Source organism: Sciurus vulgaris (assembly GCF_902686455.1).
Source record: "Sciurus vulgaris genome assembly, chromosome: 5".
In the NCBI taxonomy this organism is placed as follows: Eukaryota; Metazoa; Chordata; class Mammalia; order Rodentia; family Sciuridae; genus Sciurus; species Sciurus vulgaris.
The window spans coordinates 76,344,137-76,367,539 of NC_136465.1; the positions used below are offsets into that span (position 1 = coordinate 76,344,137).

Below are 23,403 nucleotides of genomic sequence, written 5' to 3' on the forward strand. Positions count from 1 at the left end.
GCAACCCAGGGTCTCTCACTTTGGAGGCAAGCACTTACTACTGAGTTATATCCGAGTCCTTTTTATTTTATTTCACTTTGAGACAAGATTGCACTAAATTACCCAGCCTGAAGTTATAGAACCAGTCCAGCTGCCTGCCAAGAGATGAATGGATAAAGAAAATGTGATATAGATGCACAATGAAGTTTTATTCAGCCATACAAAGAATAAAATTATGTCATTTGCTAGTAAATGGATGGAACTGGAGAACATCATGCTAACTGAAATAAGCCAGACTCAGACAATCAAGGGTTGAAATTTTTCTCTCATATGTGAAAGATGGAGATAAATAAGGAATTATTTTAAAAATGGGGAATCCTAAGAAAACAGAAAGGAGAACAGGAGAGCAGAGGAAGGCGACTGAGGGGGAAAGAGGAGAAACTGCAGAATAAAATCGACCAGACTATCCTGTGTGCAGATACAGATGTATCACAATGAATTTCACACTTATGCATATCTTTATAATGCACCAAACAAAACGAAAATAAATTAATAGAAGAGAGACCAATAAAGTAGATGAAGGGAATCAGGAGGAGGGAGGAGGAGAAAGAAAGGGGAAATACTAAGGATTGAAAGAGAGTGAATTATGTTATATACATGTATGAATATGTTAAAATAAATTCCACCATAACTATCATGCACTAATAAAAAGATTTTTAAAAGAAAAAATATATAGGGCTGGAGTTGTGACTCAGTGGTAGAGCACTTGCCTGGCATGTGCGAAGCCTTAGGTTCAATACTCAGCACCGCATATAAATAAATAAAATAAAAGACTCATTGACAACTAAAAAATATTTTTTAAAAAAAATATATATACATATATAAAATAAATTGCCCAGGCTGATCTGGACTTTTCATCTTCCTGCCTCAGCCTCCTGAGTAGCTGGGAGGCCTTTGCTACTGTGCCAGCTAGTTTATAGATACTTAGAGGAATATTAATGGTTTAAAGATTCCTAAGATGGCAATTTCTTTGACATATTTGAGAATCTAGATTTTTAAAAAAGGAGAAAATCAAAACTATCTAAACAATCTAAAAAAACAAAACAAAATCCTTAACAAAGAGTAAGACAAGATTGTCTTACCCCTGTATGTTTTCCAAGTGTCACAAGGAAAAATTTTTTTTAGATGTTCATTTTTATATTAGAAAAAAATTACATGACTCCATATCACAAAATTTAACATCTTTCCATTAAACATCACACAATTCCCATCATCGCTATGCCCTACATATACCCTAAATGATGTGGAATTCCTATTGATATTCAACAACAGGGGGCCAAAATTTAACTAAAAAGTTGCTGCAGAACTGCATGTTGGGCAGTAATCTGTGTGTGACACAGAGCTTAGGCCAACACAGAGGGCTGAGATTCTGCCTCCAGGGCCTAGATTTCCCCCCAACAGAGTAAGATGAGCCAGGTTCCTGCAGACCTTCAAATCTCCATTCACATGCCAAGAGGGCAGTTTTCAAGAGGTGAGGGAAGCAGCGGCCACTAAGCATGGAATGCTCCACTCCTACTTCAGTATAATATGATAGCTATCATTGGTTTCTGCTTTCATTGTGTCCAGAATAAAACAGGCTTCTTCCTGAAAGTTCTGTATCATCTCATCACTGATGAGCACATGGATTCCTGTTGGCCCCTGCTTGTAAATCTGGCTGATCTGGCGAGGAGAAATGCTGAAAAGCTGAGCAATTTTTTCTGTCAATTCAACAGCTGTCAGTTCTTCTAGATAGATAGCATGGTATACGAAGAAAGTACCATTTGAGTCTCCATCCTCATGCTTCTGTTGCAGTTGCTGCTGCTGTTGCTGCTGCTGTTCCCTCAATTGCAATGATTCCTGACAGACGTAAATGGTTAACCTTGGTTGCACCATCCGGCCTTTTAATGCATTAAAAAGTCTGATTCCATCTGCAGGGCCACAGATTTGGATCACATCATCTCTAGTTAGTTTCAGTAAATCTGCCCCTGAGAAGTTGGTAAAAAGCCTGGTAAATGTAGAAAAACGGTTTCGATGCAACCACTGCTGAGCTTCCTGAGGTGTGGTTGTTGGTAGGAGGTTATTTGTGACTGGAGGGGGTGGATCTGGCTGGTGGTTTGGTGAACCATTTCCTTCCCCAAGAGAAAAACTGCTATGGGAACTGTTGAAGCCAGGTGATGGGGAATTATTGACATATGTGATCTCAGGCCAAGGTGAACACTCTGTGAGTATGGTTGTCTCATAGGAAGGTTGGTATTTCTCCTTTTCATGAGGTGTTCTTTTCTCCATTTTCTCTCTATCTGTTTTTTGCTTTCTATCTGCACCTTTGGGCTTGAAAACTTTGATCTGGCAACTGGCTGAGTGTAAGTGCTCAGTATATTCCCCGTTCTCATTCTCCTTGAAGGTATCAATTTGTACTCAGAATGGCACCCCCTTTTCTCCTCCATGTTTCCTCACTGTGAACTCTGTGCTAATACAGTGTACCTGAATAAACACAGATGTCCTCTTTGCAGGGTCCCACAGGAACTCCACTGTATTTGTGTTGGATTAGCCCTAGGATCGATTATACCCACAGACATTGGGATATCTATATCAAGAATTCTATCTCCAGGTCGGTTCCAGCGCCATCCTTCCAACTGCTGATGTTCAGTGTATTGTAGCCTTCTGTCATGGAACACTACACGGAATATACTCTTCACCAACTTGCCATTAATTTCTGGGAGTTCTCCAAGTTTCCTATTGTCTAGCATTCGGATTTCATAAGATTGTCCTTGGTTGAGATAGGTCAGAGTTTCATCATGAAGCTTCACTGCTGGAGAGGTGGCAGCACAAAGCACATATTGAAAAGGTAGAATTTCATTCTCATTATCAGGAGGCAAATTTGACTCTTCTTGCTTAAAAATGGGCAATGCGAGGACATCACTCATGCTATAGGCACCAGCACCCAGTTCCTGACCGATCCCGGACAGGCTAGCATCAAAGTCCTGCACCAGCCCGGATTCAATCACTTCATCGGCCAGAGGTAGCTTCAGAGCCCAAGCCATCCTGGCTCCCTCCTTGCCCCAGGAGACACCGTTTCTTTTACAAAGGTGCGGAGCGTACTTCCACCCCACAGGGATAGGACAGTAGAAAACTCCAAACCAAGATCACACACGCAGTGTCCACTAGCCACCCTCAAGCCTGACCAGCACTGGCTGCACAACTAATCTCCCGTACCCTTGGCTACTCGCTCTCGACCGCCCTGGCTTCCAAAACCCCTCCCGCCCAGTTCTCAGGAGCGTAGGGCCCCCTCTGCTCAACTATTCCAGACTTCCCACCGACAGCCCTGGACTCCCGCTCTCCCACTCCCTGGGCTAGCTAGCCTCTGGAGCTCGCTGGCGGTCGCTCGCTACCTTCCACACAGACCAGCAGCAGCTACCGGCAACCCGCGCCACGCTCCCACGCCGCTTTTGCACCTTTTCCCCCGCCCCCTTCTGCTGGAAGCCCCCTCCCTCCCTCCGGGGACCCGCTCTCTTTCACCTCCAGGCCTCACTTCCGGTCAGTCCCAAGATCACTTCCGGTCACCCTTTCTCAACCTCACGGCTCCTAGAATCAAAGCCAGGCTTTTGCTGAACCGACTCCCCGCCCTCTGTAGCCCCCTACAGCCTGGAAACATGGAAGGAGAAAGTCCAGCACAGGCTTGAAACCCAGACTCGCCAGGCCCCTCCACTGCCCGCCGCCCCAGCGCCAACCAATCATGGCACCCTCTTCCTCCGCCAGCCCGGCGAGCATCGGAAAATTTTTATAAATTTTTTGAAACCCATAAATTTATAATTAAACCCTGCTTTGAATGTATAATATATATTGGACCCCAAAAGAGGTAAAATTTAGACGAAAGAAAACATGGAATTCTATATAACATTAATAATATCAATATCCGTACGACAATGATACCCGATATCCATCAGGTGCTTATCAGGCTGGTCTGGCTGCTCCACACAGGCTGAATTGTTTGGTTATCTCATGATCGTTGCCCCATCTGAGGCATCTTCAAGACGGGAAAACACCCACAAGAATGCTAGTGACACAGCGACCCAAATTATATTAGGGTAAAAACAGAGGCTGGGGCAGAGCCAGGTTTATTAAGAAAAAAGTCACAAAGAATCTTCAAACTAATGGTGATCATTTGTTTGTATAGTATAGTAATACTAATAAATGCTGTTTAAGTTAGATTGTTATAGAGACTGTAAATAAAGTCTCCATATTAAAATGGTAAATATGAAACAAAACCCATCTGATGAAATGAGGTTGGTTATAAAAACAGGTTACAATGTTGCCACTAATTTCTGTGAAAATCACTTTTAACCCAGTAATTCTGTTTTAGAAAACATATAAGTAGTATATCCTTTATCAGCAACCCTGGTCTTGAAACTGGTATTTGCACATATTAATCTCATTTAAAACTTGCTTTGAGAGACAGTCTCAAAAATGAGTTATATTAAGTGACTTTCAGGTAGAAAGTCAAAAATTATGCTGCTGAACTGGGAATGTAGCTCAGTGGTAGAGCATTTTCCTGCCATGCTAGGCTCAGACCCCAGAATCACAAAAATAAATAACCAAATAAATAAATAAATAGGATAGAAGAGAATAAAGTAAAATAAATAACTAAATAAAGTTCTCTACTTTGAACTTATATTGCTGAGACATAAAATTGTTTTGGTAATATATAAAACTATACTTTTAAAAAATTCTACTTATGTTTATTAGAAGAAAAAAGACGAAGACTATCCGATTCTCTTTTTGAATGAGGAGTCCGTTAGAGCTATATGTTTGTATTACTTATTTATGCATGAAAGTAAAAGAGGGTGATCCAAAACTCTTCTGATTAAACACAAACAATAAAGTCAGGTGCTATAGTGCATACCTGTAATCCCAGTGATGATGGAGACTGAGGCAGGAGGATCACAAGTTCAAGGACAGCTTCACCAACTTAGTAAAGCCCTCAGCAATTTTGTGAGATCCTGTCTCAAAATAAAAAATGAAAAGGTCAGTGATATGGCTCAGTGATACAGTGATAAAGAAGCACCCCTCAGTTCAATCGCCAGTACCAAAAAGGAAGGGAAGGAAGGAAGGAAGGAAGGAAGGAAGGAAGGAAGGAGGGAGGGAGGGAGGGAGGGAGGGAGGGGGGGGGGAGGGAAGGAGGGAAGGAGGAAAATACAAACAAGAAGTACAAGCAAAATGTAAAAAGAAAAGAAACCCCCCAATCTATTACTGCTTAGGTATTCAGAAAAACAGATTTCTATGTGCATATTGTTACCATTAAAACATCCTACCAAGCAAGAAGACCAATTAGAACAGCAATCCTTAGGGTTTCAGGTTGTTTCACATCTAGCAAGGTGGCTAGAGGAAGGAAGGCTGGGCCATGGTCAGAGGAGAAGCCAGCAGTCAGACCCAGCAGGGTGAAGTCAGATTGGAATTTATCCAATAGTGGTAAAAATGATTACAGGTACCAAGGCAAGGTGGTGACAGGATCAGGCTCTGTTTTGAATTTTCTCTGGCTTAAATGGCAAGAAATTGTTGAAGAGTGGCAAAAGTAGACATGAGGAGAGCAGTGAGGAGAATTTTAGAGCCTTCCTTGACAAAACTCTTGGAACCCGAACAGCGGGTAGAACGGAGGTGGGGAGATGTAGACCAATTCAAGAGCTGTTTATGAGGATGAATCCACAGGAGTTGGTGACAGATTGGAAAGGGAAGATTGGAAAGAATATGGTTTCTAGGACAATTTCCAAGTTTCTGAAAGTGTGAGCAGATGGCTAGGCTGCCTTTCGTGACAGAGAACACACAATGGATTGCTGGGCATGCAGGCTGTGCTGGACTGTACGCTGAGAAGAGAATTTTCAATATTAAGATTTTTCTTAAATCAACTTTGAGTGTATTGTTTGTAGAGGATGAGAATGCAAAGGAGACAAAGAAGAATGTCCAGAGAAGTAGAAAAAAAATCAAGTGTCTTTCTCCATTCAGGCTGCTAAAACAACATATAGTAAACTGGATAGTATAACAATGGAAATTTATTTCTCAGAGTTCTGAGGGCTGGGAAGTCCAAGGTCAAGGTACCAGCAGTTTGGTTCGTTTTCTGTTCATACATAGTGTCTTCTCACTATGTCCTCACATGGTGGAAGGGATGGTCTAGTTCTCAGTTTCTGTTTTTGTTTTTTAAATTTTGTTTTGTTTGTTGTTATTTCTTTGAAATCCTGGAGACTAACTCAGGGCCCCAAGCATGTAAGGCAAGTGCTCTACTACTAAACTGCACTACAGCTGAAAGAATGGACATTTTTTTAAGCTATCTGTTTTATCTCAACTCCCTAAGGTTTCCCTCCCAGTAATGGGAACAAAGCCCTTAAAGCTGTTCTCTGTTCCCAAACAGAGAGTAAAAGAGTAAATTGAGCCTGATAGCCAGATAGTGCTCAAACAGTAGGATTACCAGAAACTATTGACCAGAATCTACAACCTGTTGTAAAACATTGTGAAACATTTTGTCAGCAAACCCAGACCCCCTTTGAAATTTCCTGGCAGCTTTGTCCCCCTTTTCCCTTTCATGTGTGACCCCTCCCGATGTGTGGTTTCTGCCTTTATAAACCTACAAGATTTTCTGCTAGGGACTCGACTCCTGGAGTTGGGTCCCAGCGCGCTGGAATAAACACCTCTTGCGGTTTGCATCAAGTGACGCCTCCTGCGGTTGATTGGGGTTGCCGTCCATCCATGGGACAGAGTTGGGGTTTCCTTTTTGGGGGCCTTACATTTGGGGGCTCGTCCGGGATAAGATGGCCCCCCCTCATCCGCGGAGTCGACCTTGGAGGTAAGAAGGGGTACCCCGAAGTTGTCTGTCTTTGTCTTGTGTTTTGTTAGTTGGTCTGGTTCTGTGAGCGCGCTTTCGGTTTCGGTGGCAGCCGTTCGGTGACTCGTGAGAGTGGCCGAACAGTGGCCGGCAGACGTGCCTGGGGGGCCACAGGTTGCAGCCCTGGGGGACGCCCTAAGGGTGGAAGGAGAGCCAGGGACGCCTGGTAGTCTCCATCGGTAAGGGCGCGGATGGGGTTCAATTGGTGGATCAGAGATTGGCGCCCGTCTGTATCTGGTTCTGGTTCTGTTGTGTGTTTGTGGCGGAGGTGGAGGAAGGGTTGGAACAACTGGGGGGTTCTCGGCCCGGGCTACTCTCGGGTGGACCCCAAAGGTTCCTTCTCTGGACTCCCCCTCCCGACAGCCCTGAAGGGTAACTTAGCAAAGTAGCTTCAGTCTCAAAAGTAATGAAAAATAAGGTCTCATAATATGAACATCCAACCTGTCCGGATGAGATGGCTAAAATGCCTTAGACACAGAGTTTCTGTTAAAACCAGTTAGATCCTTCCAGATCTCAGTCAAGGCTTACATTGAAATATAAATAAAAGAAGCCTAAAGGCTCAGGAGACCGGTCTCAAACCCAGGGAAAGAAAAGGTAAAAAGAGTCTTTAAAACTCCAGCAAAGTAAATGCTATATTTTTAATTATATGTTTTTTTTGAGCTCATGATTTTTTGATCAGTTCTATTTTTTATTCAACTAGAGTTTTTGAACATCTGTTACACTGCTATGGAGATTCACCTATAAAGTTACAAGGGCTTGATTTTGTGTTATTTGTATGTTGTGCTGTCTGATGTCATGTTTTGTCTGTATCAAAACTGAGCGCTCCTAAAATTAAGATTTAAAAATGGATCCAGATACTTTTAATTCATGTGATTTAAAAAGGTTCAAATTGGGTAAACTAATAAGAGTAAAAATGTCTTTGAAAATAACTTGCAAGTCTCTAGGTGGTCAAGCTAATAAAATATTGATGTTAATAAAGTGTCTAATATCAATTGTTTCTAGGACTTTTCTTCAACAGGAAAGAGACAGCAAATACTGTTCAGGACACTTGTCTGATATCTTGGTTTTTTTACAGAATAAGTGAATTAGAGTCAACATGTATGGGATTACTCTAATGTGTTTGTAGAGACATCTGATTAATTTACAAAGTTAAAATGCTAATTGTTAAATAACATCGAGTACTTTTAACTCCTTAAATTCCATGGGGTTTCATACTTAAACATTATTGGTGTTTTCATACGTTGGTAAATAAAAGGGTTTAAACTTGCTTTGTGTCATCACTAAACTAAAAACAAGGTTACTAAGAGTTATGTCCTAACAAGTGCAATTCTATATACAAAGGGTCCCAAAAGTTTCAACTGTGTTTCAATTAGAGTACTATAAATAACAGAATATTTAATCTTATTAAAATAGAGTAATTTATCTAAATTCAGAAATTTCATAAGAGTTGTTTCAGAATGTGAACAAAAAGGGGACAACGAATAGGAAAGAGAAAATAAAAGGTTCTGGGTATGGAAATATATTTAGTAAAAGGAAAAAGGAAATGTTTCTGGGTAAGAAAGTGCTTGTGTGATGAAATACATGAGGGTCTAAGTAAGTGCTAAGAAAGTCGGTGTAAGTAAAGGGCAAGTTTCAACAAGTTTGTGTGTAACTAAGTTGGTTATATGTATGTGAGACAGCTAAAACTATTGAAGGTTTTTCCTAAGGTGAAATACTAACGTTCTGATATAAACCAAAGTTTAATCTATATGGTAGAATGACATGGTAAAATGACAAGGATTTGAAACACTAATTTACTCTTAACTTTGTGTCCATTAAGTTTATTCTTTAGAACAATTAGTCTTAAAAATTGGGGTGTATACAATTATGGTTAAACAACTATTATAGAGTATTGTACTTTGTTACAGAGTATACATTTCTCTTTAAAAACTCAATTTGGTAAGATAAAAGTGTCAAGGTATTTGTGAAATGGTCACTAGTTGTATATTAAATGTGTTCATATTTTTCAGGACCACAAGTTTTAAAGCAAGGAATTTATTAAGCTCTGTTATCCTCCAGATTAAACTTGTCTGTAATGGTAATCTTAAACTTATAAAGAGTAAATTTTATTGGGGATTTATTTCTATCATTTAATGTTCTATTATAGGACCTGCTATCAATAGGGTATGTGTAAAATTTGTTACTTTTTACACTGAGATAAAGAATTTCAAATGTAAATGTATTTCTAAACATTAGAGTCTGATTTGTTTAAAGGTTAATATTGTGAAATATGAAAGAAACATGAAAACATTTTGCCACTTAATCACACAAAAGGAAAGTTAAAAGCTCTCTCAGCCTTTCTTTGATTCATGCTTTAGATACTATGTTAAATTGTGTTAATTATAAAGTTTATATAGACTCAGGAAACAGTATATGTAAACTACTTAATGGTATTTAAGGAAAAGAAGCAAAGATCAACATCAGAATTAGAACACTTAAGATCTGTAAAGAGCCACGCCTTACCTGAGATAAGGCTCTGCCTCCCACCTCACTGTGTGTAGAATAGCTCCAAAATAAGCCAGACTTCAGCTTATTTAAAGTTATAGTCAAAAGATTGGTTCTTGTTGTAAAAGTACTGTGATCTCAAATAGGGGATAGAATGTAGTTCTCAATCAAAATTCAAGATAGCTATTATACAAGCTGAATATATTTTTACTCTTGCTAATTTCATTTTGTAAAACTGTTACCTGTTAATGTTTTGCAGAAGTAGCTGCTCCAAGAACAAACAACCTAGGTAACTTGTGATAATAAGCCATCACCTATAGAATAGATAGTGGTAACTTCCAGTACTAATGCAGACTCCAGTTAGATAAAAGGGTAAATAACTGTAAAGTTATGGACATTAAAGTTAAAGCCCATTACTCTTAATTTATGACTGGTGAGACTGGCTTGCTGGATAATTAAGATCAAACTTAGAAATTGGAGTTAAATACAGAGGTCAAGAAAAGTCCATATTTGGGTCTTGCCCTCAACGTTAGCCTGAACCCAGGGAGTAAGAGAACTTCTCTAAGGAGCGTTGCAACTCTGGGTCACACAACCTCCTGATCAAGGAGATTGTTGAGACTAGAGGATGAAAAATTATCCAGTGCATCTGCTGCAGAGGAGGGTCATGGAAAAGGGGAAACATCCCTTGATGTTTCTAAAGGAAGTCACCTCATCAAGAGACCCTGCCTAATCAAAGTCACTGGTGGAGCTAAGGAACCGCTCTTAAGTTCTGTACGAGGGACCCCTGTGGGAACTCAGCTGACTCTTTAACAAGACAGGAACCAGGTCAATTTGACCAGCTTGATCTTAGATACCCAGCAAAACAGTTAAAACCAAAATATAGCCATTCTTGGGCATTTAAAGGAAATAATAATTAAATGTAACTTAAGATGTACATTTGTATTAGCCCACTAGAATAAAGGCTGGAAGCTACAAATGAGAGAAAGATTCTTCAGCAAATGTGCCTGATAACTATCAAGAGAAACTGCCAGAGTCAGAAGTTTTTAGTCAGTTTAAGGCCTGCAGACCTTCCTAAGCTACACAGGTAGACTTAATCTATGTTTGCTAGTATGCTTATCTATTCCTAAGTAACAGAAGTATAGAGCTCTCTAGTAAACACAGGTTATACCAATAAAGGGATATTTTACAAAATCAGATGACATTAAGTAGCTTAACTATATTTTCTGGGGACATCTATGACAATGTTAAAGTCCCCAAATAAAGGCCTTGTTCTCTCCAGCCTTTGCTAGGCCTAGTTATGGGAACAATTTCTCAGTTCTTCCACATCCTGGTGAGAGATTAACTTCTGCCATTTTCATGATACTCAGTGGCATGTTTCAGATGCTGCAACATTTACTTTGTGCTAATCTCATTTCAGTACTCATGTCTTTTTGTTCTTCTATCATAGAAGCAGCCGCCCCCAGATGACTTTACAACCTGCTCTTCCCCAACCAGGCTTCTTCCTGGGACCCCTTGATTGACCCGATTTTTAGAAAAGGAACTCCAAGCTGCTTGCCCCACGCCACCCACTTCCAGCTCGAAGAAGCTAGAGCGGTCATCGACCTCCTTCCCCAGCAGCATGGAGTTCCTGAGATTAGAGGGGGGAATGAAGCCAGAATTGGGAACAGGTAGTTAGTGTAGAAATAGGGGATCAGGTCAAATCGAGGAAATGGCCATAAAATCATCTGCCTCTGGAAGTTGGAGACTGCCCCTGGAAGAATGGAATGTCAAGGATCTCCGGAGCCCATTGATTACCACATTTACCTGCCTTTATCAAGGACTGTTTATCAAGGACTGCAAACAAGGGGCTGCTAATTGGTGGCCCGCCCCCTGGGCTCTTGCCTGCCTGAAATCACCTAGTCACCTTCATCAGGGAAAGAGTAAGTGCTGTACAGGTACTAATGCTCAGGCAACAATACCAGTCCCTCTGCCAAGGAAATAGCTTTGGAGAAGAGTATATAGAGACAGAAGTTCCATGATTAGAACTTACCAGAAAAGAAAATGGGGAAATGAAAGAATGGACATTTTTTTAAGCTATCTGTTTTATCTCAACTCCCTAAGGTTTCCCTCCCAGTAATGGGAACAAAGCCCTTAAAGCTGTTCTCTGTTCCCAAACAGAGAGTAAAAGAGTAAATTGAGCCTGATAGCCAGATAGTGCTCAAACAGTAGGATTACCAGAAACTATTGACCAGAATCTACAACCTGTTGTAAAACATTGTGAAACATTTTGTCAGCAAACCCAGACCCCCTTTGAAATTTCCTGGCAGCTTTGTCCCCCTTTTCCCTTTCATGTGTGACCCCTCCCGATGTGTGGTTTCTGCCTTTATAAACCTACAAGATTTTCTGCTAGGGACTCGACTCCTGGAGTTGGGTCCCAGCGCGCTGGAATAAACACCTCTTGCGGTTTGCATCAAGTGACGCCTCCTGCGGTTGATTGGGGTTGCCGTCCATCCATGGGACAGAGTTGGGGTTTCCTTTTTGGGGGCCTTACACAGCCCTCTCGGGATCTTTTTTTTTTTTTTTTTTTTTTAATGCTGGGTGTCCTGGAGATGAAACCCGGGACCTTCATATTTGAGGAAATTATTCCACCACTGAACGACATCCCCAGCCCATTTTTACTATTTTTTTTAATTTTTTGCCTTTATTTATGTTTTTGATCCAGCAAGTAAAGATATTCTTTTTTTAATTTATTTTTATTGTAAACAAATGGGATACATGTTGTTTCTGTTTGTACATGGAGTAACAGCATACCATTTGCATATTCATACATTTACATAGGGTAATGATGTTTGATTCATTCCGTTATTTTTTTCCTTCCCCCCACCCCTCCCACCTCTCTTTTCCCTCTATACAGTCCCTCCTTCCTCCATTCTTGTCCCCCTCCCACCCCCCATTACGTGTCATCATCCGCTTATCAGTGAGATCATTCGTCTTTTGGATTTTTGAGATTGGCTTATCTCACTCAGCATGATATTTATTTATTTATTTATTTTTAATTAGTGAGACTGGGCCTTCTTAATTTACCCCGGCTGGCCTCGAACCTATGATCCTGCTGTCTCAGCCACCATGATGCCTCACACTCCCTACCCCTTGAGATTATAGGCATGTGCCATAGCACCCGGCTTGAGTCTTTTTCGATCAGAGCACTGAGATCAATGATGCAGGGGAGCCCTCACAAGCTGAACAACTTCCAAAGACCCTACCTCCTGATCATCACCTGGAGGGTTAGGATTTCAACATATGACTTTTAGGCAGGGGGCACATTCTGACCACAGTACCACTTCAAGGAAGTGAAAAGAAAAACTAAAATCTTACGTCATTCAAATATAATTCCAAGGCAGGTGCAGTGGCACACACCCATAATTCCAGCCACTGAGGAAAAGCTGAAGCAGGAGGATCACAGGTTCCAGGTCAGCCTTGGCAACTTAGTGAGACCCTGTCTCAAAATAACATAATAAGGGCTGGGGGTTATATCTCAGTGGTAAAGAACACTTGTTTTCAATTCCCAGTACTTAAAAAAAAAAAAAAAAATCTATATATTTACAAAATAACCAAGTTCAAACATAGTATTATTCATCAGCTGATAAATTTTTCATTTATATAGTTGCATTAAGTAAATCAATATGTTGTCTTTCACAAAGAGCAACAGGACATACAGACCTCTGCACCCAAAAATGTGCTTGTAGATAGAGTTCTATAGGTTTGCCTTATTGAAAATGACATTTTATAGTAAAACATCATGAGTCTCAAATGCATTTATTTATGAGAATAATAGCATCAACTATTATTTCATATTTCAGTAAAGATTTATTAATGATGTCTTTTGGGTTTGATGGGAAGTTAATCTGGAACTACACAAAAGGAAAGCAAAGACCAATTTCACCTGTCTGGGTCTTTCTTAGGAAATATTTCTTGAGGTTTGGGATGCACATCAGTGGGAGAGCACTTGCCTATCGTGTGAGAGGTTCAACTTGGATCTCCAGCACTGCAAACTACTTCTCTAGGAAACAGACACAGGGGTGTCTTGGATACTGAGTGTATTTGACTGTTGTTTTTTCACTGTTTCCATTATGTGCACATTGGTTAATGTTAACCAGGAAAGAAGCTATAATCTGATACAAAGAAAAATGTCCCTATGTATCCTTGAAATAGTTAATTCCTGCTTTTCCTTACCTAAGGGTCAAGTATTGTCATCAGTCTATTATCTCTTATCTCCTGGGTCATTTTCCAGAGCCCATTCTTGTTCAGCTGAGAAGTGTAGTTAGTCCAGTGATAGTTCACTCTGGAATGCTATTATTTCTACAGAACACTTGTCTCCTTTCCTCTCTTCCTTCAACAGTCTCTGTTGTGTCTTCCAACTCAGAATTTCTCAAACTGACATCAGTGAATAAACCATCAATCTTGATAAAACTATGCATCTTGAGTGTGGACGTTAGAGCACATGCCTGAACCTGGGAGGCAGAGTTCCATGACCAGCACTGCAAACAAATACACAACTACAGAAAAAAGACTGCTATGCATTTTTTCAATCTGAATGGCTAATCCGGGATGGGAGAGCTGATCTCAGAGAGAGAAAAGATAAGATTATTAAAGAAGACTCAATAAAGCTATTGTGAGGAACCATGGCAGACTAGATTCTAAGCCTTCCCTATCTGGCTCAACTAACCTAGCTAATAACCTTCTCTTGGGGTGTACTTTTTAGATCTGGAGAATAGGTGTCACCTCTCAAAAAAGTGAAACACATTGAGGAAAAGTTCTCCTTTATCTTTCTTGAAACAGTGCTGTTTGTGTGTAAGTTATTTAATTAATACAGCTGTGTGTGTGTGTGTGTGTGTGTGTGTGTGTGTGTGTGTACGCGCGCCTGCACTGGTAATGGAACCCAGTGTCTCATGAATGCTAGGCAAAGCTGAAATATTAGTCAGGTGCAGTGGTCCCCTGCCTATCATACCAGGAGACTGAGGCAAAAGGATCACAGGTCTGAGGCCAGCCTGGGCAACTTAGCAGACTCTGTCTCAATATAAAAATAAAAAACAGGGCTAGGGATGTGATTCCTTGGTAAAGTGCCCCTGTGTTCAATCCCCAGTAGTGCGGGGAAAAAAGAAAAGATGAACTATTCTCCCTGCCTTTTTTCCTAGTCATGCATTTCTTGATACATTTCTTGTCCTAAAGGAGGCCCTCAAATGATCAGTAGATCCAAAATTGATAAATTTGGAAATTTAATTAACATATTAACTCACATCTCTTTTTGCCAAGATGGATCACTAAATAAAAGACTAAGACATGAATGCATATGTTGCCAATATCATAAGCGGAATAATACTGAAAATAAAAAAGAGGGCAACTCTCACAGGCCCTCAGGCCCAGTGGCACAAGGCTGTAACCCCAGTGAGTTGGGAGGCTGAGGCAGTATCATGCCAAATTTGAGGTCAGTTGGGCAACTTAATGAGTCCCTAACTCCAAATGAAATTTTTAAAAGGCTGGGGATGTTGTTCAGTAGTGAGGCACTTCCCTGGCATGCCCCAGGTTCAGTCCCCAGAACAGTTATCATCATCATCATTATCATCATGATCTACAGTTAGAGAAAGATACATCTGTGTTAGATCCAGTGTTAGCATTTCACTTCCTGCCAGGTCTTTGGGGATCACTTTGGGACATGATAACAGGAAGGTACTCTATCAGAATAACAGACCAGGAGCCAGTACTTTGCCTTCCCACAGATGATGTTGGTCGGGCCAGTAGTCTTCTTCCTATCTGGCTCTTGAGATTTACTCCCTAACTAGTTCTTGTTTTTTGTTTTTTTGTTTTTTTCTTGTGGGAGGGCGTATCAGGGATTGAACTCAGGGGCACTCAACCACTGAGTCACATCTCCAGCCCTCTTTTATATTTTATTTAGAGACAGGGTCTCACTGAGTTGCTTAGTGCCTCACTTTTGCTGAGCCTGGTTTTGAACTCTCTATCCTCCTGCCTCATCCTTCTGAGCTGCTAGGATTATAGGCGGGGGACACCACACCCAGCCCTAAATAGTTTTTATTATTCTATTATCTATGTGACTTTTTTATCTGACTGATTTTTTAAAGGCTACTATTAAATTTTATTTTATTGTCTGGCCCTAAGAAATAAGCACCAGAACTCATGGAAATTCTGAGTTTTTTAGAACTGTTCCATGAGAATATGAAAGGCACCATCAAAAATAAGCAGCGGAGGCCCACACGCCTATAATCCCAGTGGTTCCGGAGGCTGGGGCAGCCAGACTCACTAATTTAGCAAGCCCTAAGCAACTCAGCAAGACCCTGTCTCTAAATAAAATATTTTTTAAAAAGGGCTCAGGGTATTGGGGTCATAGCTCAGTGGTAGAGCGCTTGCTCAGCATGTGTGAGGCACTGGGTTCAATTCTCAGCACCATATACAAATAAATAAAATGTCTGTTGATAACTGAAAAAATATATATATTAATAAATAAATAATAAAAATTTAAAAGAGGTGGCTGGGGATGTGGTTCAGGGGATGTGGCTCAATGCTTAAGCCACTGGTTTCAATCATCGAAGCAGATACTTCCAGTCTGAACTGTGGCTGAAAAGCTTGTGTCAGGTCAATCCTCTTCTGAGACCAACTAGCAAAGGTGGGTAAAACACAGAAACAACTGTTTAAAATCATAGAGAGCAGCTACGTGTTGTAAGAAACCCACGAAAACCACACCAGACACGGGAAATCACATAAGGGAGTTCATTAAGCAAACAGAGTGTCTCCCTGCAGGATAAGAGAGAAAATGAGAGGAAAAGAGAAAGGGCATATGCAAGAGAGAGTGTGAAAAGCCAGGAGGAGAAAGAGAGTCAGGGGGAGAGAAAGCACGAGGAAAGATGGCAGGTAGCTATCCTTAAGCAGTTGAATTCCTCCGGGAAAACAGGGGACCAATAACGGAGAAGGATACTTGCAAGCTGACTGATGAACCAATAGCTAGCTAGGATGTTCACAGACTGACAAATAGTGGGAGGCGGGGAAATGGCTGCAACGGAAAGGATGGGGGAATAGCTTTATATATTACATTACAGCTGTAATCCCAGTGACTCCCAAGCTCAAAGCCATCCTTAGCAACTTATTGAGGACCTAAGCAACTTGGCAAGACCCTGTCTCAAAATTTTTAAAAAGTTAAAAAGAAAAAAAAAAAAACAGCTGGAGATGTGGCTCAGTGGTTGAGCACCCCTGGGTTCAATCCCTGGTACCAAGACAAATAAATAACAACAAACCCTTGACTGAAAGACAGAATCTACACCAAAAGTGACAAGAGAAACCAACACTCAAAAACAGGAATTTAGAAGACTCCAGAGCAAAAGGGTTTAGGACCCAACCAACAAATGCCCTACAAAAAAATGAAGAACTGAAAATAGACTGTTATCTCAAGCTAAAATGCAGTTTAAAATTTGAAGTTAGTTGTTTTGCAGTAATGGAGATGGAATCCAGGACCTGATACATGCTAAGCAAGCACTCTACCAGTGAGCTACATCTCCAGACTTTTTCACTTTTGTTTAGAGACAGTGCCTAATCTAGTTGCTTAGGTTCTCACTAAATTCCTAAGGCTGACCTCTGACTTACCATCCTCCTGCCTCAGCATTCCCAGTCGCAGGCTAGGGGCCCCCAGTTAGAATTCCTTTGCTTTTGATGAACTTGATAGGGAAATACTAGTCATGTATTTTGCAGAATGTCCCTTTTGGGTATTTGTTTGATTTTTTTCCTCATAATAGTTTGGATTGTAGGGTTTGGGTAGAAAAACCAGAGTTAAAGTGTCATTTTTAGCACATCATTTCTTTCTTTTTTCTTTTATTTTCCCTTGTATTGGAGATTGAACCCAGGGGCACTTTACTACTCAGCTACATCCCCAATTCTTCTTATTTTTTTTATTTTGAGACAGGATCTCACTAAGTTGGTGAGTGTCTTACTAAACTACTGAGATGGGCCTCAAACTTGCAGTCCTTTTGCCTCTGTCTCCCAAGTTATTGGGATTACTATCAAGACCGGCTTGCACATCCCCCCGCCACCCCCACATACTGGTAATTAAATCAGGGCCTCATGCATACTAAGCAAGCACTCTACCACTGAGCTTATAACTTACTGTTTACATTGACCTTGATTACCTGACTCAAGTAGCATTTTTTAGGAGCCTCCACCATCCCCTTTGAAAGGAAGTCAAATAGGGAGTTATGCTGTCTCTCAGGATTCTATGCATAATATCTGGTATTTGATGGTAAATAACTATACATTAATAAAAGGAGATCTAGCCCAGTGTGGTGGCACACACCTATAATGCCAGTACCTCAGGAGGATGAGGCAGGAAGTTCACAAATTTGAGGCAAGCATCTGCAACTTAGTGAGGCCCTAAGCAACTTAGTGAGACCCTGTCTCAACACAAAAAACAAAAAAGGGTTGGGATGTTACTCAATGGTTAACCACCCCTAGGTTCAATTCCCAGAACCAAAAAAAAAGACATGATCTAACTGGGCACAGTGAAGCAAGCCTGTAATTCCAGCAACTTGGGAGACAGGCAGGAGATTCACAAGTTGGATGCCAACCTTGGCAACTTAGCAAGACTCTTTCTCAAAGCAAAAGGGCTATGGATATAGCTCCATGTAGTGTACTTGAGCCCCTGACTTCTTCCCCAAATAGAGAGAAGAAAGAAAAAAAAAAAAAAGATAAGATCTGACATAAAACAGAAAATGAAATAAAATCCTGGAACAGAGTGTTAGAGTCATACTTCTAAACTACAGATGAATAATACGTTCAAGATTATGAGTAATAGATAAAAATTCTGCCAGAGGTAGTTACTGTGCTGACTCACCCTTTGCAATGAATCCCCTCAGGGACCTGATCCTGAGTGCCCTGGGCTCCCTTCTCTGAGGTCCTTGCAATTGTCTGCCTGAACTATTAGCTTTGCCTGGGATAACTGTGACAAAGGTAAGGACCCTGCAGTGATTGAAAGCATGACTCTGGAACCTGACCCTTTGTCTTTTCTGGAAATGGGACCATCAGCCCTGAGGGCAAGATCTGTGAGGGCAAGTGTCCTGTCCAATCTCCTCAGAAGGTAGCATTAACTGTGGAGAAGGAAGTGACGGGCTTCTGGGATAGCCTGGTGTAGTGGTGCATGCCTACAGTCCCAGCTACTAGGGAAGCTGAGGCAAGAGGATCACTTGATCCCAGGAATTTGAGACCAGCCTGGGCAACATGGCTAGACCCCTTCTCAAAAAAATAAAAAATAAGACAGCCCGGCATGCTGGAACATGCCTGTAATCCCAGCAGCTGACTCAGGACATTGAGGCAGGAGGATTGTAAGTTCAAAGCCAGTCTCAGCAAATTAGTGAGCCTTAAGCAACTCAGTTAGACCCTGTCTCAAAATTTAAAAAATAAAATAAGGGCTGGGATGTGGTTAAGTGCTTCTGGGTACAAAGCGGGGGGGGGGGGGGGGGGGGGGGGGGGAGTCATCTATAAGGTTCTTTGAACTCTCCTTTCCTCTGGGAAGCTCTGACCAGAACCCCTATGGATTTCCCTGACACTGTCCCTCTGTCCCTTCAAAGAATGTACCTCCTGACTGCCCAGAATGATTTCACTCTGGCTAACCTGAGCTGCCCAGCTAGCTTATGGATGGCGAGTTTGCAACCCTTGATCTAAGACTACTATCCTTTTGGTCTCAAGATAACTCCTCTGGCACCATTCCTCCCTCCCAGGGGCCAAATCCATAGTGCCTGCCCCCAGGAGAAGGCACTTCCAGCACCCAAGACAGTCTAGGAGACGCCTGGGAGCTGTAAGTATCCAGGAGCATGACGCTGCCTGCCCCGGCCTTTGAGCTGTGTCTGGGTAAATAGGCAGATGCTGAACAGATGGCCTCACCCGCAGCTGCTTTGTGGAGCTTAGGAGTACTAAGAAGGGAGGGTGGACTCCACATCAGGCTGCCGGAATGTGTCCACCATCTTGTCGTGATATGGTGACTTTCTGAACTACTCTCCAACCCCGTGATCTGGGTATATTTGTAAATACCCAGATATAGCCTGCAACAGCAATAAATCTTTTTGACTTGAAAAGGGGAAAAAAATTTAACAAAGAATTAGAAACTACTAAAAATTTTTTAGAACTGGAAAATGAAATAAAGTAAGAACTCATCTCAGGGTGGGGACATAGGTCAGTGGTAAAGCATGCACTTAACATGGACCAGGCCCTGGGTTTAATCTCCAGTACCATCATCACATCAAAAAAAAAAAAAGAAGAAGAAGAAGAAAATCAGTTTTCTTGTTTGTATTCTAGAGCCAAATGAGGAAGGGTTTTTTCCCTTCTTTATTTTTCTCTTTTCTTTTCTCCCTCCCCACCTCCCATGTGTGTTACTGAGGATTGAACCCAGAGCCTTGTGCATTCTAGACAAGTGCTCTATCACTGAGGCACATCCCCAGCAACCCTTCACTCATTTTTTAATTTTAAAAAAAGTTTGTTTTTTACTTCAGTCTCAGGAATAAATTTTCTTAGTTTTAAAATTTTCTTCCACTTTTTTTATTGGTGCATTACAGTTGTATGTAATAATTTAAAAGTTTTAATGTGGTAGAGGTGTACCTGTAATACCAGCTACTCTTGAGTCTGGGGCAGGAAGATTCCAAGTTCAAGGCCAGCCTGGGCAACTTAGTGAGACCATGAGTGCTGGCCATATAGCTCCTCTCGTAGAGTGCCTGACTCTCATGCTGGAGACCCAGGTTCAAATCCCCAGCCCTGTGTGATTGTGCAAATACCAAACAAACAAGTGCACCTTAGTGAGACCATGTCTCAAAATTTAAAAATGGTCTAGGGGTGAGAATAGAATATGCAAGGCCCTATGTTCAATCCCCAATGCCACAAAAATAAAGGAGTTTAAGTGACTTATTATACCTTATCAGTAGGAGGGCCTACGATCAGATATATGACTTTGAGAAGGTTCTAGAATTCTGCATGTTTGATGCTGATGGAAATGATCAAGTACTGTGGGAAACATTAGTGATACAGTAAATAGTAGTGAGACTATTTGGAGTCATGTTCTTGGGCACCTAAAAAGGATGAGATGACAGGAGGTATTGTCCTTAGAAAGGACTGTGGACAGTTAGTACAAGGACATGTACACGAAGCAGAATGATCTACTTTTTATAGTTTCAGGAGAGGAAAAATCTCTTCATAGACTTCCAAGATTCCTTTTACTAACAGCTTTTTGTTAGGAAGACCCGTATTCTCCAAGCTGAACTCAGGAATAGAATCATTTCTGGGAACTCAAACCTGACAATATGAAATTTTTGAATCAAATAGAGTTTTAGCTGACTGTGGTGACACATTCTGTAATCCCATCTCCTCAGGAATCTGAGGCAGGAGGATCACAAGTTCGAGACCAGCCTGGGCAACTTAGCAAGACCTTGTCTCAAAATCAAAAAGGTATGGGATGTAGCTCAGTGGCAGAATGCCCCTGGGTTCAATCCTCAGTACTAAAAAATAAAAAATAAAAAATAAAAGAGTTTTATACTATCAGAAGCAAGAAAGAAAATTTTAGTCCTTTGAAAACCAAGCAAATAGTGACTTTGCATTTTATATTGAATACTGAGGAAATTGACAGTTACTAGAGAAGGAAGGAAACCACATGCCTCTGCCAGCAAAACTCTTCTTGACACTCTTCAGTGCCTCTCAGCTAACAGGCACCCAGCCAGGGAGACAGACCTTGATGCCTACAACTGATTAACAGCCTCAGGTCAATTTGCTTATGGCTTGCTCCTCAGATACATGATGCATTATTTCTGTTAATGGTATTTCTGGGAAGATAGCTCCAAATCATCATGTTCTAAGTTTAACTTAGAACAATTAATAAAAACATGACAGTATTATGAATATAAAAAATAAACCAGCTGGGGGAATAATTCAGTGATAAAGCACATCCCTAGCATGTGTGACAGCTCCAAAAATGAAAAAGGAAAAGCCGGCAGCAGTTGATAATAACCAATACCAAGTGGGGAAACCATAGAAATTAACTCCTTATTTGAACCTTCTTATTTCCCAGGCCACTGAAAGTGGCACAGTCTGTTATCTCCTTGTTAGGTTCATCATGAAGGAGGAAATAAACTTTGACTGATGCTTAAAAACAATATGTTTGAGCCAGGCACAGAGGCACTACTGGCCCATAATTGCAGCAACTCTGCAGATTGAGGCAAGAGCATTGCAAATTCCAGACGAGACTCAGCAACTAAGTGAGGCCCTATCTCAAAATAAAAAATAAAAAGGGATGGGAGTGTAGCACACTAGTAAAACCCCCCGGGTTCAATCCCCAATACTAAACACACACACACACACACACACACACACACACACACACACACATTCTACAAACTAAAAATATCTAAAGTAGGGCCTAGTGGTGGACACCTTTAACCCCAGTGACTTGGGAAGCTGAGACAGGAGGATTGCAAGTTCAGAGCCAGCCTCAGGAACTTAGCAAGGCCCTAAGCAACTTAGTGAGACCCTGTCTCAAAATAAAATATAAAAGGGGCTGAGGGGTAGGCATATAGCTCAGTTGGTAGAGTGCTTGCCTCATAAGCACAAGGCCCTGGGTTTGATCCCCAGCACCACAAAAAAAAAAAAAAAAAAAAAAGGGGGGGGGCTGAGGATGTGGCTCAGTGAACCCAGGGGCACTCTGCCACTGAGCTACATCCCATACCTTTTTGATTTTGAGACAAGGTCTTGCTAAGTTGCCCAGGCTGTGTTCAATCCCCAGTACCAAAAGAAGAAGAAGAAAAAAAAACTAAAGTAATAAATTAAAATGGCATTAAAATAATACAACTAATGGGTTTAGTAAATAGCAGTAATGCTGGGCATGGTGGCACATGTCTATAGTACCAGTTCCTCAGAAAGTTGAAGCAAGAAGATCCCAAGTTAAAGGCCAACCTGGGCAACTTAGCCAGACCCTGTCTCAAAACAAAACAAAAGAAAATAAAGGGGGTTGGAGATGCAGGTCAGAAGTAAAGCACCCCTGGGTTCAATCTCCTGTACTGAGAGAGAGAGAGAGAGAGAGAGAGAGAGAGAGAGAGAGAGAGAGAGAGAGAGAGAGAGAACAGTATTACTTTGGCCATTATAATGTTTAAGAAAGAATGGCCACTCCGCGTTGGCCACTGCGCAGACCAGGCTTCCCTCGTTCACGCGTCTCGCTCCGCTTCCTCCGAAACCATGTCTGACAAACCCGATATGGCTGAGATCGAGAAATTCGATAAGTCGAAATTGAAGAAGACAGAAACGCAAGAGAAAAATCCTCTGCCTTCAAAAGAAACGATTGAACAGGAGAAGCAAGCAGGCGAATCGTAATGAGGCGTGCACCGCCAAAATGCACTGTACATTCCACAAGCATTGCCTTCTTATTTTACTTCTTTTAGCTGTTTAACTTTGTAAGATGCAAAGAGGTTGGATCAAGTTTAAATGACTGTGCTGCCCCTTTTCACATCAAAAAATCGAGAACTACTGACAACGAAGGCCGGGCCTGCCTCTCCCATCTGCCTGTCTGGCTGGCAGAGAAAGAAAAGAACTTGCATGTTGGTGAAGGAAGAAGTTGGGTGGGGGGATGGTGAAATCTAGAGTAAGATCCAAGCTGTTACAAGATGTCCTGCAGGCTGTAAAATGCAGTTTAATCAGAGTGCCATTTTTTTTTGTTCAAATGATTTTAATTATTGGAATGCACAATTTTTTTAATATGCAAATAAAAAGTTTTAAAACCTGGAAAAAAAAAAAAAAAAGAAAAGAAAGAATGGCCATCAGTGATTCTGATTGAGAGAATATGGCCCTATGTTTATATTTTGCGGAAATTTAATTTTTAATTTTTTTTTTCCTTTGTGTGTGTGGGGTGAAGGAGGTCCTAGGGACTGAACCCAGGGGTACTTTACCACTGAGCTACCTCCCCATCTTTTTTTATTCATTTTGAGACAGGATCTCTCAAAATTGCTCAGGCTGACCTCAAACTTGCA

The 23,403-nt window shown here is 41.2% G+C and overlaps 2 protein-coding genes across 2 annotated transcripts; one reads left to right on the top strand and one right to left on the bottom strand.

Annotated features, from left to right (window-relative positions):
• Nucleotides 1-1,161: 1,161 nt before the first annotated feature.
• On the bottom strand, nt 1,162-3,385 carry LOC306661413 (alpha-globin transcription factor CP2-like). The gene is given in 3 exon segments (XM_079140390.1): nt 1,162-2,433; nt 2,437-2,555; nt 2,558-3,385. Coding segments are annotated over 3 exon segments (1,503 nt in total). The 5' UTR covers nt 3,060-3,385; the 3' UTR covers nt 1,162-1,551.
• A 19,162-nt stretch (nt 3,386-22,547) lies between these two features.
• Nucleotides 22,548-23,156, top strand: LOC306661442 (thymosin beta-4). The gene has a single exon (XM_079140451.1). The coding sequence runs from the start codon at nt 22,616-22,618 to the stop codon at nt 22,748-22,750; it is 135 nt and encodes a 44-aa protein (XP_078996577.1). The 5' UTR covers nt 22,548-22,615; the 3' UTR covers nt 22,751-23,156.
• The last annotated feature ends 247 nt before the right edge of the window (nt 23,157-23,403 follow it).